The 12,329-nt window shown below is 41.7% G+C and overlaps 1 protein-coding gene across 1 annotated transcript in view; it reads right to left on the reverse strand.

The window, feature by feature from the left end:
- Nucleotides 1-8,870, reverse strand: part of LOC120565814 (neurturin) — a 38,989-nt gene extending 30,119 nt beyond the window's left edge. The window contains exon 1 of the mRNA XM_039811856.1: nt 8,668-8,870. Coding sequence (XP_039667790.1) covers nt 8,668-8,701 — 34 coding nt within the window. The 5' untranslated portion in view covers nt 8,702-8,870. The remainder of the gene's footprint in view (nt 1-8,667) is intronic.
- Between the last annotated feature and the right edge of the window lie 3,459 nt (nt 8,871-12,329).

Raw genomic sequence — 12,329 nt, forward strand, 5'->3', positions numbered from 1 at the left:
GAAAAGACAAGACCTTCCAAGTACCTCAAATGTGTACTTAAGTACAGTACTGGAGTAAATGTACATAGTTACATTCCACCACTTGATGCTATGACAGCAGGCTTTAAACACTGCCTTTGAGTATCTGTCCAATCTGAGTATTCTGTTGCACGACTAAAACAATCTTTGAACGTACACAAGTTCCACCAAAACAAGTTCCTTCCCGAGGCTATTTTGCAGAGGCACCATGGCTCCGTCTGGCGCTTAGTGCCGCCCAAGACGATTGTGATTGGTTTAAAGAAATGCCAATAAACTAGAGCATGTTTTTCTACCATCCCAGAATGCTGTGTGGAAGGGACAGACCTTGCTCCGCAGCTGTGTGGAGGAAGATCTGGCAATGCGAGACTACAGTAACGCTAATTAGGACATCAATGTCTCAGGCGGTCTGGGAGATGTTAGCTCTGTTTACAGAAATGCCTTTAGCCAAAATGAATGGCCACACTCAAAGGCAGCTTTGAGTGTAGCCATTAATTTTTAGAGGTGGTTGGATGACTTGCACACCTAGTTCATACTGCGATATCTATTCAAAGTTTGTCGCTAATGCACAGCGGAGAAGTGGATTATTGGATGATTTGCAAAGTTTCTGAGGAAATGTCACTTCACATAATTTTGCCGTAAAAGCTTTTTACCTTTGGAATCAAATGTAACAGACATCATTTCAAGTGTGAAGGATAAAATGACCTTTCAAGCCCACAGTGATACCATGAAGAGAGATGAGTGGAGTATTTCATTATAAGAACTACAGCAAGTCAGAAAGTCCATCATGGCCAAAGTTTAACTGTGATCCACAAAGCCTCCAAAGTCAGTCTCATTTCCCTAACACTGGCATCCAATCACGCGTGCTTTGGAACAAAATGCATCCTCTCCATGTTTATGTGTCTACACAGAGACAGTTGAGCCAGCATACCCTCGTCAGAACCTCTTGATAGATGTCCAGAAGACATTTTTTATATAAATTGAGCATTTATAAATGAAGTGGGGCTGTTTGGATTTCCCAGCGTGTGAGCGTGACTGCTGTGGAACAGATGTTGATGTGTTGTTGTGAGCTCAGCACCCGGCAGTGTGCTTCCACCAAGTCAGGGTAGCCTTTCTGAAAATACAATATATTGGTTTTTTTAAACACAGGCTAGATAATTGTGAATGTGAACAACAAATTTGAATCTACCATTTTTTTGTACTTTACTGTTCTGACACTGTACGCTTAAGTCTGACCCAGGCTACAGGAATAATAGTCTATATCAATGACGTTTCATTTCCGGGATTGCTCCGATGTCGCCGGAAATTCCGCCAGATGTCACTCATTTTGGCCGGATGTCCGTCACCTTCCTCTTTCTTTGTGTTGGTGTTCTAAACTCTGATGGATTTCTGAGGACTATGGTTAACTACTCCTCAGATCTCTGCAGGGTAAATCCAGACAGCTAGCTAGACTATCTGTCCAAGTTTTCTGCTGCACGACTAAAACAACTTTTGAACGTACACATTCCACCAAAACAAGTTCCTTCCCGAGGCTATTTTGCAGAGGCACTGTTGCTCCGTCTGGCGCTTAGCGCCGCCCAAGACGACTGTGATTGGTTTAAAGAAATGCCAATTAACTAGAGCATGTTTTTCCTCCATCCCAGAATGCTGTGTGGAAGGGACATACCTTGCTCCACAGCTCTGGACTACAGGAACGCTAATTAGGATGTCAGTGTCTCAGGTGGTCTGGGAGATGTTAGCTCTGTTTGTGCACTGACTTCATATTTCCAAGAATATCCTTTGCTTCCATATTAAGCCTTCCACATTATTTAGCCACAGACATCAGAACCTGTTTTCACATTCTACTACAGCTGAAATAGTACACACAACCTGATAGAGTGCAGCTACAACAGGCTGAAACAGAATGTTAGCGTGCAGATACATTACAGCCCCTATTCTGGTTCAGGGCTTACTTTACTCAGTAAAGCTGTTGATATGAATCTTCATATCCAAATCTCTTTCTTTTTTCAGGTTTGTATAATCTTTACAATATTCATTATTATTAAAAATAAAATATTACAGCCAGTAAAACAGCAGTAAACAGAAGAAGGTGCGTGCTCTTTCCACCTACTTACAGCATATTCATGTATTAGACATTTCATTGAGGTTCATCTGGGTTGTGAAATAAGACGTTGACGTTTACCTACCTGCAATGAAGCAACAACAATTTATTGTGTACAGAGAATGATCACAATCTTATAGACTACTCGAGATCTGACACAAGTACAACCGAACCACAAAGAAGTCCCGGAGACTGGAAAGGTGAAGGCAGGGCCACCATGGAGGTCTCTACGAGACAGAGCTTTAGTATGGAGCCAAAACATCAGGACAGAAAGGGTCTGGCAATGCAAAGGTCTCACATATCCAGACCTTCCTCCACAGCGCTGCGGAGGAGGGTCTGGCTAATCCACACAGCATTCTTTAAACCAATCGCAATCTTCTTGGGCGGTACTAAGCACCAGACGGAGCAATGGTGCCTCTGCAAAATAGCCTCGTTTTGGTGGATTGACTTGTTTGAGGTATAAGTTTAATGAAATCTTAAAGTTGCAGTAGGCTACAATGCACTAAAAGAATGCATAAAAATGTCAGAATTTAAAGCAGCTCTCCCCTCTGTTGCACAGGCATTGTATGCGCAGAACAGCCAATAGCAACGCTCTCTCTCTCTGAAATGACCTGTGATTGAAGTCTTCCGTGACGGCTACATTTTCTGAAGCCTAAAAATAGAGCCAAGCGGAGGTGCAGAAGTCTAGATATTTTTCAGACCAATTCAATTACAATACTCAGTAAGATTATTATGGAATGTTTGCCTAACAACGCCGAAAATAAACTGCCTATACCACAGCTTTAAGTACAGAGGTAAAAATGAAACACCAAAGTGTGGTTTACAATTTGTACTACCTTGTCATTTGCAAGTGCCTTCATCATTTTCAAGTGTTAATTGTAAAAAGGAAAGTAACCAGAAAAGGTTGTTAGTCCAAAAGATAGTCTCGCTTTGCCAGATCTTCCTCCACAGCGCTGCGGAGGAGGGTCTGGCTAGTCCACACAGCATTCCTGGGATGGGAGAAAAATGTGCTCTGGTTTATTGGCATTTCTTTAAACCGATCACAATCGTCTTGGGTGGCGCTAAGCTCCACGCGGAGCCATGGTGCCGCTGCAAAATAGTCTCGGGAAGGAACATGTGTACGTTCAAAAGTTGTTTTAGTCGTGCAACAGAAAACTCAGATTGGACAGATAGTCTAGCTAGCTGTCTGGAATTACCCTGCAGAGATCTGAGGAGCAGTTAACCATAGTCCTCAGAAATCCACCGGAGTTTAGTACGCCAACACAAAGAAAGCGGAAGGTGACGGACATCGGTCCGAAACTAACTAACCAACTACAAATTGTCCCAATTGTCAATGCCATAAATACTTAAATCCTTAAAACTGTTCCACCCACCCCCCATGTTTTGATTGGACAGGTGATAGTTTTTCATTTGGGCATGGACAACACATTTCTATCTCCTTGCACCTCTTCATGAATACTAATGACAGCGCTTTGTATTAAGTAATGGCAGGTCTGTGCTGTGATTCGATTTTAATAAGGCATGGAAAATTCCTGTCACAGTGAAAAACAATTAATTCAGGTATTATTGACAAAATGCTAAATAATTGTCCTTTTAACATATGTTTTTCATTTACTCATGACACAACAAAATACATATGTCTGTTGTATCTCACTTTATTTGTCTTAGAATTTTGATTGATTTTTCATTTGGGCATTTTCCTTTGGGGCTGCAGTCCAATCTTTGGCTTACCTTCAGACAGACCTTCAAGATGAGGAATAACTATAACTAGCCATCCATAAAACAAATGTGGATCACTAAAAGAAAAAACTATAACTATATGCTAAATGGTCCTGCAGATACAGAAAACTAACCGGCCACAACACATCTCAATAAAACAAACTTGGTAAACCACTAAACCACAAGACTAGTGGACATTCTTTTTTATCTCCCAGAAAGAAAACTTTTTGTTTTACTAAGATTCTTTTAAATAATAAAGAATTCCCAAATGCTCACCTTTGCTACTGGTGACTTTTGCGGCTGCTGTTCTAGGTCTCTCTCTAAAAGCAGCCAGATGCATAAATGATCACTGTCTGATGAATGTAAGCTGCTGTGGTAACGGGCGGAGTGTTTCTGTGCCTGCCAAACTTTGCTGATCATTAGCACATTTTGCAATAAAGCAGGCCACTGCTATCCAGCCAGTAGCTGCTCGCAGCCCATAACTCTTCCTAATGCCACCATGCAATCACTGCCCTGTGAGGGGGGGCTTTTAGAAACACCAGATTTACCCCACAGAGGGGGTAAGAAGTAAATAAGTGACATGTTATTATTCCTACATTAAAACACACACACACACACACACACACACACACACACACACACACACACACACACACACACAGACACACACACACACACACACACACACACACACAAACACGATAGCAATAACTTCCTGTATTTCTGTTATACAGTATGGGTTCATAGCATAGACTGTAAAAATAATGGACAAAGGTTCCGGGTCTGACTCCACTGGCTCCAAAAAAGAAGTCTGTTTCTATAGAAGTCCATGGGAAAATGAGCCTACTTTTCACTTGATTTATTACCTTAGTGAACATTTTCATAATTAATTTATAGACTCAATCGCTGATTTCAAGTCTTGTTTACGATGTTCATTTGGTAAATGATGGTCCCATTTATTTTAAAATAGACGATAAAGCAGGGGATGCCATTGGGGAAGATGATCAGCAGCATCTTACAGCAGTGGCCGTTAGTGTTTGTGTTTTTCCAACGTAAGACCACATTTTCCAGAGACCCTTTTGATCTGATTCTTGCCTTATATCTCGAAAGTGATTTCCCCATCAGCAACGTTTTAGCTCTGCCTGCTTTGGACCAGTCTATATCCTCGACGTTCCACTTCTGGGATTGCTTCGGTGCCGCAGGAAATTCCGCCGGATGGATGTCTTTTCGCCGATGTCCGTTTCCTTCCTCTTTCTTTGTGTTGGAATTTTAAACTCCGGTGGATGTATGAGGACTATGGTTAACTGCTCCTCAGAGCGCTACAGGGTAAAAACTAGACTAGACTATCTGTCCAATCTGAGTTTTTCTGTTGCATGACGAAAACAACCTTTTAACGTACACATGTTCCACCAAAACAAGTTCCTTCCCGAGGCAATTTGGCAGAGGCACCGTGCGGAGCTTAGCGCCATCCATGACGATTGTGTTCGGTTTAAAGAAATGCCAATAAACCAGAGCACATTTTTTCCCATCCCAGACCCTCCTCCGCAGCGCTGTGGAGGAAGGTCTGGCAAAGCGAGACTAGCTTTGGACTAAAAGCAACCTTTACAATTAATACTTGAAAATGATGAAGGCACTTGCAAATGACAAGGTAGTACAAATTGCAAACCACACTTTGGTGTTTCATTTTTACCTCTGTACTTAAAGCACAGGTCATTTCAGAGAGAGCGAGCGTTGCTATTGGCTGATCTGCGAGAGAGAGAGAGCGAGCGTTCCTATTGGCTGTTCTGTGCATACATTGCCTGTGCATCAGAGGGGAGAGCTGCTTTAAATTCTGACGTTTTTTTGCATTCTTTTGTTTTTTTTTGCATTGTAGCCTACTGCAACTTTAAGATTTCATTAAACTTTTCTTTTTACAAAATGAACCAAAACTTACAAATCTGCCCCTGTGGTTTGATGCCAGTAAAAGCTGTTCATTTTCTGGTACCATTCCATATCAGTTTGAGTTGTATCTCGACACGTTGGTTCAGTAAACCTGACAACAGTGGCTCACTATAGCCAACAGGTGGCCAGTTTAGCAGAGCAACCTATGGGCCCTATTATTGTGGCAGCGCCCCGACACTTTGGTATTTTCCTGACCTTGAAATTCTCTTTGCCCGTCTGTGTGGTATTTCAGTGACGAGCGGCGCGCACGGTGCACAGGTGGGAGGTTCATGAGAATAGAAATAGTTATTTCATTTGGCCACCTGACAATTGTAAGTACAACATTCACATTATACACATTTTATTTTGTTATATATGTATGTGGGTTGTACATTTTGTATTTAATGTTTAAATGTATTTTTTTATTTCATGTTCGTTCAGTATGTGTGTTGTGTGTCTGATATTTTGCCACTGTTGCACAAAAAATTCCCATTGTGGGATCAATAAAAGTCTATCTATCTATCTATCTATCTATCTATCTATCTATCTATCTATCTATCTATCTATCTATCTATCTATCTATCTATCTATCTATCTATCTATCACACACGGCCTTTTAAAATTGCTTATTTGGTCTCCATCAACTCCTGTGGAACATATCTGGCTCTTTAGCTGCTTAGTGCTCCACTAGGCCTGTAACTATGTGATTATTACATAATAGTCTTATCACAACTTTTTTACATAATCACAAATTCTATGTTTAACCGAATTTAGTTGCTTAGATTAGCTAAGGTTCCAAGGGGTATGACTGTTGAAGGGTAACTGACATTTTTATGTTTATTTAAGAAGAAAATACAATGTTTTATGATAATAAAGAGACGTGGTTTACTTCATAGGCCGTGTACTTTTGTTATTTCATTATCTGGGTCAAATGACAGTGATAAAACCATAAGATGTATCCTGGGATTCATTCAAAACTTTAATTTGTTTGCGAAAGTAATACATAAATAAACATTTTTCAAATTTGACTGAAAGAGACAATTATATTGTTTATCGCAATGTTTTCTGAGACAATTAATTGGACAGTAACATTTGGAATTGTTACAGCTCTACCTCTATGTCCACCGGCTAGTCTGTGCTGCTGTTTGCTGCTGGACGGGGTCAGGGACAGGGTTGGACCGTGGATTTGCAGCGGCTTGAATGATAATGACGGAAAATGTATGTCATAGTTAGTCTATAAAACCCAAACAATGATATAAAAGAGACGAGTTATTCCCTGCGAGCCACCTCACGTTACACATCGTCTTTAGAAATAAAGTTGGAAATGTTTGAAGAAAGCAATAAATACAGCTTTGATGAATGACGAATTGATATTAAAGTCAAATTATACAACATGTAGCACTTTTAACACTGGCACACACCGGTCTACGTGTCCCTTTTGTAACCTGTGTGATCCTGTCCAGATAAAAACTTATCGAGTGAAAGCATCTGAAGTGGAATTCCTCCCACGTGTAATATTTTTGGCAAATAGATTTGGATTCTGTAAACAATACAGAGAGCTGTTAAATATTGCCTTAACACATTACAGCGATGTACCTAAAATAGACACTTGGACAGGGGAGCTGCTGAGCTGAACTCAGTCCAACAAATCATTGTATGTACTGTAACGTTGTCCCAAACTCATTCTCCACTTCCATCTCCTCAGAATCCGCTCTCTCAACATGAGACGGAGTTGTCGCATATATTCTCTTACAAAGTGGAAGAATGGAAGTAATGACAAACAGACAAATGCTGCCATTATAGAAATTACAGTGTAAACAAAGCACATTGTTTCCCTCAGAGTATGGTATGTTAGAATAACAAAGAGATGTGCTTATGACTCCTATTATGCAATTTTACCAAAAAACAGAGTAAACTCTTTCCACACTTTAATAGTGATATATTAAAATCAATTTGTTGTGATAAAGAATTTAACATACTAACTCACTTTGATCTACGAAACAAAAAAAGTACAGTTGTATTGCCCCAGAACAATAAGGCTGCATGTCTGTAGGGATAATATCCTTAGCCATTAAGTCTCATAAACATATAGTACATAAACATTTAGTAGCCTATATAGATCATTGTATTCTTTGCATATAGGATTTGCCGTCTTATTGTTCTAGGGAAGTAAAACTAGACTTTAACTTCCATATATGCCACAGAATATGCCCTTCCAAAATAAAACTAACAAAATTATTTTTTTTATTAAATAAGATGATTAATCTGAATCCTGTTATTAAACCTCTGTCCCTGACTATTTTTGCATTCAAATCTATAGCAATCACTGATGAGTAAGTAGTAGATGAAGAGACCAGTTAGGCTACTGTATGTCCCAGAGATGGAGACGACCGAGTTATCAATTGTGGAGCTGCAACTCAACACCAACATGTCTCAATATCTCACTATTCATTGTATGTGTTTGCTATATATAACACAATCATTTTTTTTTTTTAAATAATATCTTTGTTGGTGATATATTGGAAGTATATTAATTTAGAAATTCTACTGTCAAATGTGAGTATTCTAAATATCTCTAAAAGGCATGTGGAATGTAGGCTGAAGCAAATGGACATTTTTTACAATTTCCTCCATTACTGTCATATATACATATATATATATATATATATATATATATATATATATATATATATATATATATATATTTGGGCATAGCTGTTAAAACCTTTCAAGTCAAGTAAATTTCATTTGAAATGGACCAATTTCACAAATCACACATTTGCCTTTTAAAAGGATTGTGTCTTGCATTGGGGGGGTTTGATGGGCTTCAGAAACTTTGAGACTGAACTCAGGTCAGGGCTCTCTCTGACTGTTCACAGCACATTTGTCATCAATAGCCTGCAGAGTCTTACCTTTGCCTTGGAGTTTGCTCGCCCTCCCGATCATGGACGTGAGTGTAAAAACGCAAGCTGCGGGCGTTCTGCTGCTGTAGAATAATCCGCGCACACCTGGATATTCTCCGCGGAGTTCTGCGTCGCTTCCTCGGTTAAATCCTGTGGCATAGTGGCGCAGTCCAGATCTCGGTGCTCCCCATGGCTGGAGACATGTCAGAGAGTGACAGCGCTGATTCTGCTGGGACTGAGCCGGCTACTGTCAGAGGAGGGCTCTCGTGGCGTGCCGTGCCGTGCCGTGCCGTGCCGTGCCGTGCGTCCTGCTGCAGGACAGGTGTGGGCCGACTGAAGCGTCATGTGCAGATGTGTGTGCGTTTAAAAGACTGCGGTGTCATGTTCCCTCCTCCATCACACGATCGCTTACTGTGGCATTAAAATCAACTCAGCACCGGCTACATATGATCACAAGTTCACAGCATAGGAAGCACTCCCCGGCGGTGAAGGGAGCTAGGGGACATGTGAGGATACACATTAAAAGAATGAACTTATTAGCCACTCCCATCAATTTTTAGACCTCAGCTTGACAGCATTGTATCACTGGGCATCGTTCTTTTTACAGGTTTCTAGCTCTTAGCATGCATGAATGTGTGCATGTTCAATGTATACTAATGCATAGTCCTCATAGATAAGTGTGTAACTGCACACAACACAAATGCTTTCTCTATCCTTATATATGCAGCATGTACTTTTTCCTTTTTTTCTTGATTAAAGTGTAAATAGTTTATAAAATGCCACCTTGTGAGGGAATTTAAAGAGCGAGCTTGAGTGGTAAATGCTTCTGGAACCTGTACATAGGCATTCTCTGCCATTGTTTTCTCATGAGTTAATTTAACAATTTAGCACCCTAAAAACCAAGTCAGCTCCGTGAGTGGATGAGCAGCAGTCATGCATTTTGCATTACCAGTAAAATGGGTTCCAAAAAAAAAAAACAGGAGTGAGATTAGAAGTCTGACCTCAGTAGCTTTACCTCTGAAGTCAGTGTTCTTTAAAATGAAAAACCATCTCTGACACAGCAAACTGTTTGCCCAGAGAGCACAGTAAAAGAGCGCACAGGTTTCAGGGAACACATTTCCCGCAAGCAAACGCTGGTGTGCAACCCTCAATCCTGTGTGACTTATCAAGATTGGCTGGGACTCAAGTAAAACTTCACTGCAGCCTTTTTAAACCCCTCTCCTGATTGTGGCTCTGCAGTCAGGAGCACCCCTCCTCCCTCTCCTCCACACAACATCTCCAGCCCCCCCGCCCCCCAACCAGAAACACAAGATTGAAACCCTACGAAGGCCGCGGCTCCTTCTATGGGCAGCGGCAGCTGGTTCATCGCTGCTGGAGCCTGAACCCGCCACCCTCCGCTGACCAGGGTCTCCGCTTGGCTTGAAAAGGCTGTCTAATGGGTGGGGGTGAAGGGATGGTGGTGGAGGCCTGGCAGGGGCAGCGGGGCAGGAGACAGCAGCTCAGAGGGGCACTGAGGAGTGACCTGGAACGCACCTCTCCGAGCCACACATTTATTCATGACTAACCTGCTCAGTGAACTGCGTCTGCTCCACAGGAAGCACCACCTGACACTGACTGCCAAGTAAGCCAAAGATACTTGTAAAAACTTGTGAACAAAAGGAGAAAAAAAAAAAAACATACCCAAAACATGCTGGAGACCTCTTAACTTTTGAACTTCCGCCATGGTAGTACTTTCAAAACCCATCCAGAGCAACAGGGTCACCTCCACCCTCTTGTCTTTTCAGCAAGTTATCTTCTCTCCATTTCATCTCTGCTCACACGTCACTGACTACATTCAACATTATTCATTATCATTTCATTGTTTGTTTGTCTCGCATTGCCAGATCTTCCTCCACAGCGCTGGATGGGAGAAAAACGTGCTCTGGTTTATTGGCCTTGCTTTAAACCAATCACAATGGCCTTGGGCGGGGCTAAGCGCCGGACGGAGCAACGGTGCCTCTGTAAAAATAGTCCCGGGAAGGAACTTGTTTTGGTGGAACATTTGCACCCCGCAAAAGAAAACGCCACATACAGTATTAACTGAAGTTAACTGTTAACACACAATACAGTAATGTGAGCTATTTAAATTAGCTGGATACATGGTTAAACCTCATCGGTTCTTAACAGTGTATCTCCGTGTGTACTTCGTCCATAGCAAATCCCCGCCAATCGGTCCCAAAACGTCCCAGTTCGACAGTAAATGCCGTAAACATCTTCTTTGTAAATCTTTACAATCATTCACCTAAAGAACCAGGCAGGCCTGCCTAGTTGCACAATCCAAATTTTCCTTAAAACTTGCCCTTTTCAGCGTGTAACCTTGCGGTTCCAGTTAACGTTGCTTGATGCGACCGCAGTTTCAAGTAAACACAAAGAAAGCGGAAAGTGAGGGACATCCGGCGGAGATTTCGGCGGCACAGAACTATCCCTTAAATGAAACGTTGTCGATATAGACTAGTTAACATGTAAAATAACTATTAACTTAAATTTAATTACCTATCAATTTACCATTTATTAGTGATGGTTATTATTAAGCGTAACCCCCTTTTCATTTCTGCTTTGACTGACATGATGTTTTGTGAATTACATACATTTTCAGCTGACCATTCTTATACAATAGCGATACTGTAGCCACTCGCTTCCATTCATTCAACCATAAGACATCATTTTGACAAATCAGATATTCAACTCAAGTCAGTTTCTGTAACTTAAATGTCATATCATACTGAGATAAATGGAAACCAATGACTGCTTGGAAGGAACACATTCCTCCACTTCAACACGGTAGTATACTTATGAAAAACTCAACTTTAGCAGACAGATGCAGTCATGGGCGGGCTAGAAGGGGTGCACGGGGTGGCACCGGCCCCCCCTGAAATACAATTGGCACCCCCTGGTGCCCCAATCCATTGGGCTAGAGTTCTGTCAATCCGGCAATTGGGATTTCCATTGGATCAGAGTACTGTCACTGGGCTGCCTGTTCTGCCAATCTTCCCAGCCCTTCCCAGTCACATGACCAATTAATGTTTCCACGATGACTATCCAAAATTCTGATACCATGGAACCAGCACTGGAATTTTTTATTATTTTTTAAAGTGGCAGACTGATTATTGGTCCTCCCCCCCCTGTGCCACCCCACTTAAAAATCGCCCCTGAGTGAGCCACAGGGCGGCTGATCAGGCCTGGCTGCTGACGCTCTGCGCATGAGGCTGGAGTCTCTACTCGACCTCTGCTCTCCAAGAAACCACGTCTGAGCTGCACCAGCAGAGGCCGCGGCCCCCAGCAGGGAGTCTCATTCCCAGCCTGCCCGACCCACACACAGTCTATCCTGCCCAGCCAAGAAAACACCGGCCACCTGCTCACACCTCCAACACTCGCAACACACTGTAGTCACATAGAGGTGCTGCTGTACCACTTCAAATGCTGTTTGATTTTACTCCAAAAAGTGAACTCCAACTTTGCAGCTCTAAATCACAATTTGCGTGCATCTAATAGATGCTAGAGGTAACTGAATTTACGATACAACTTTGTCAGTTTACAATAAAATCCATTTTCATTCCCAGGTAGCTCGCTCAACAACAAAAAAAAGTACACACAGAGTTATACACACAACAAGCACACATTTAGTACAAAAA

The sequence above is a fragment of the Perca fluviatilis genome, chromosome 9, assembly GCF_010015445.1.
Source record: "Perca fluviatilis chromosome 9, GENO_Pfluv_1.0, whole genome shotgun sequence".
NCBI classification, from domain to species: domain Eukaryota; kingdom Metazoa; phylum Chordata; class Actinopteri; order Perciformes; family Percidae; genus Perca; species Perca fluviatilis.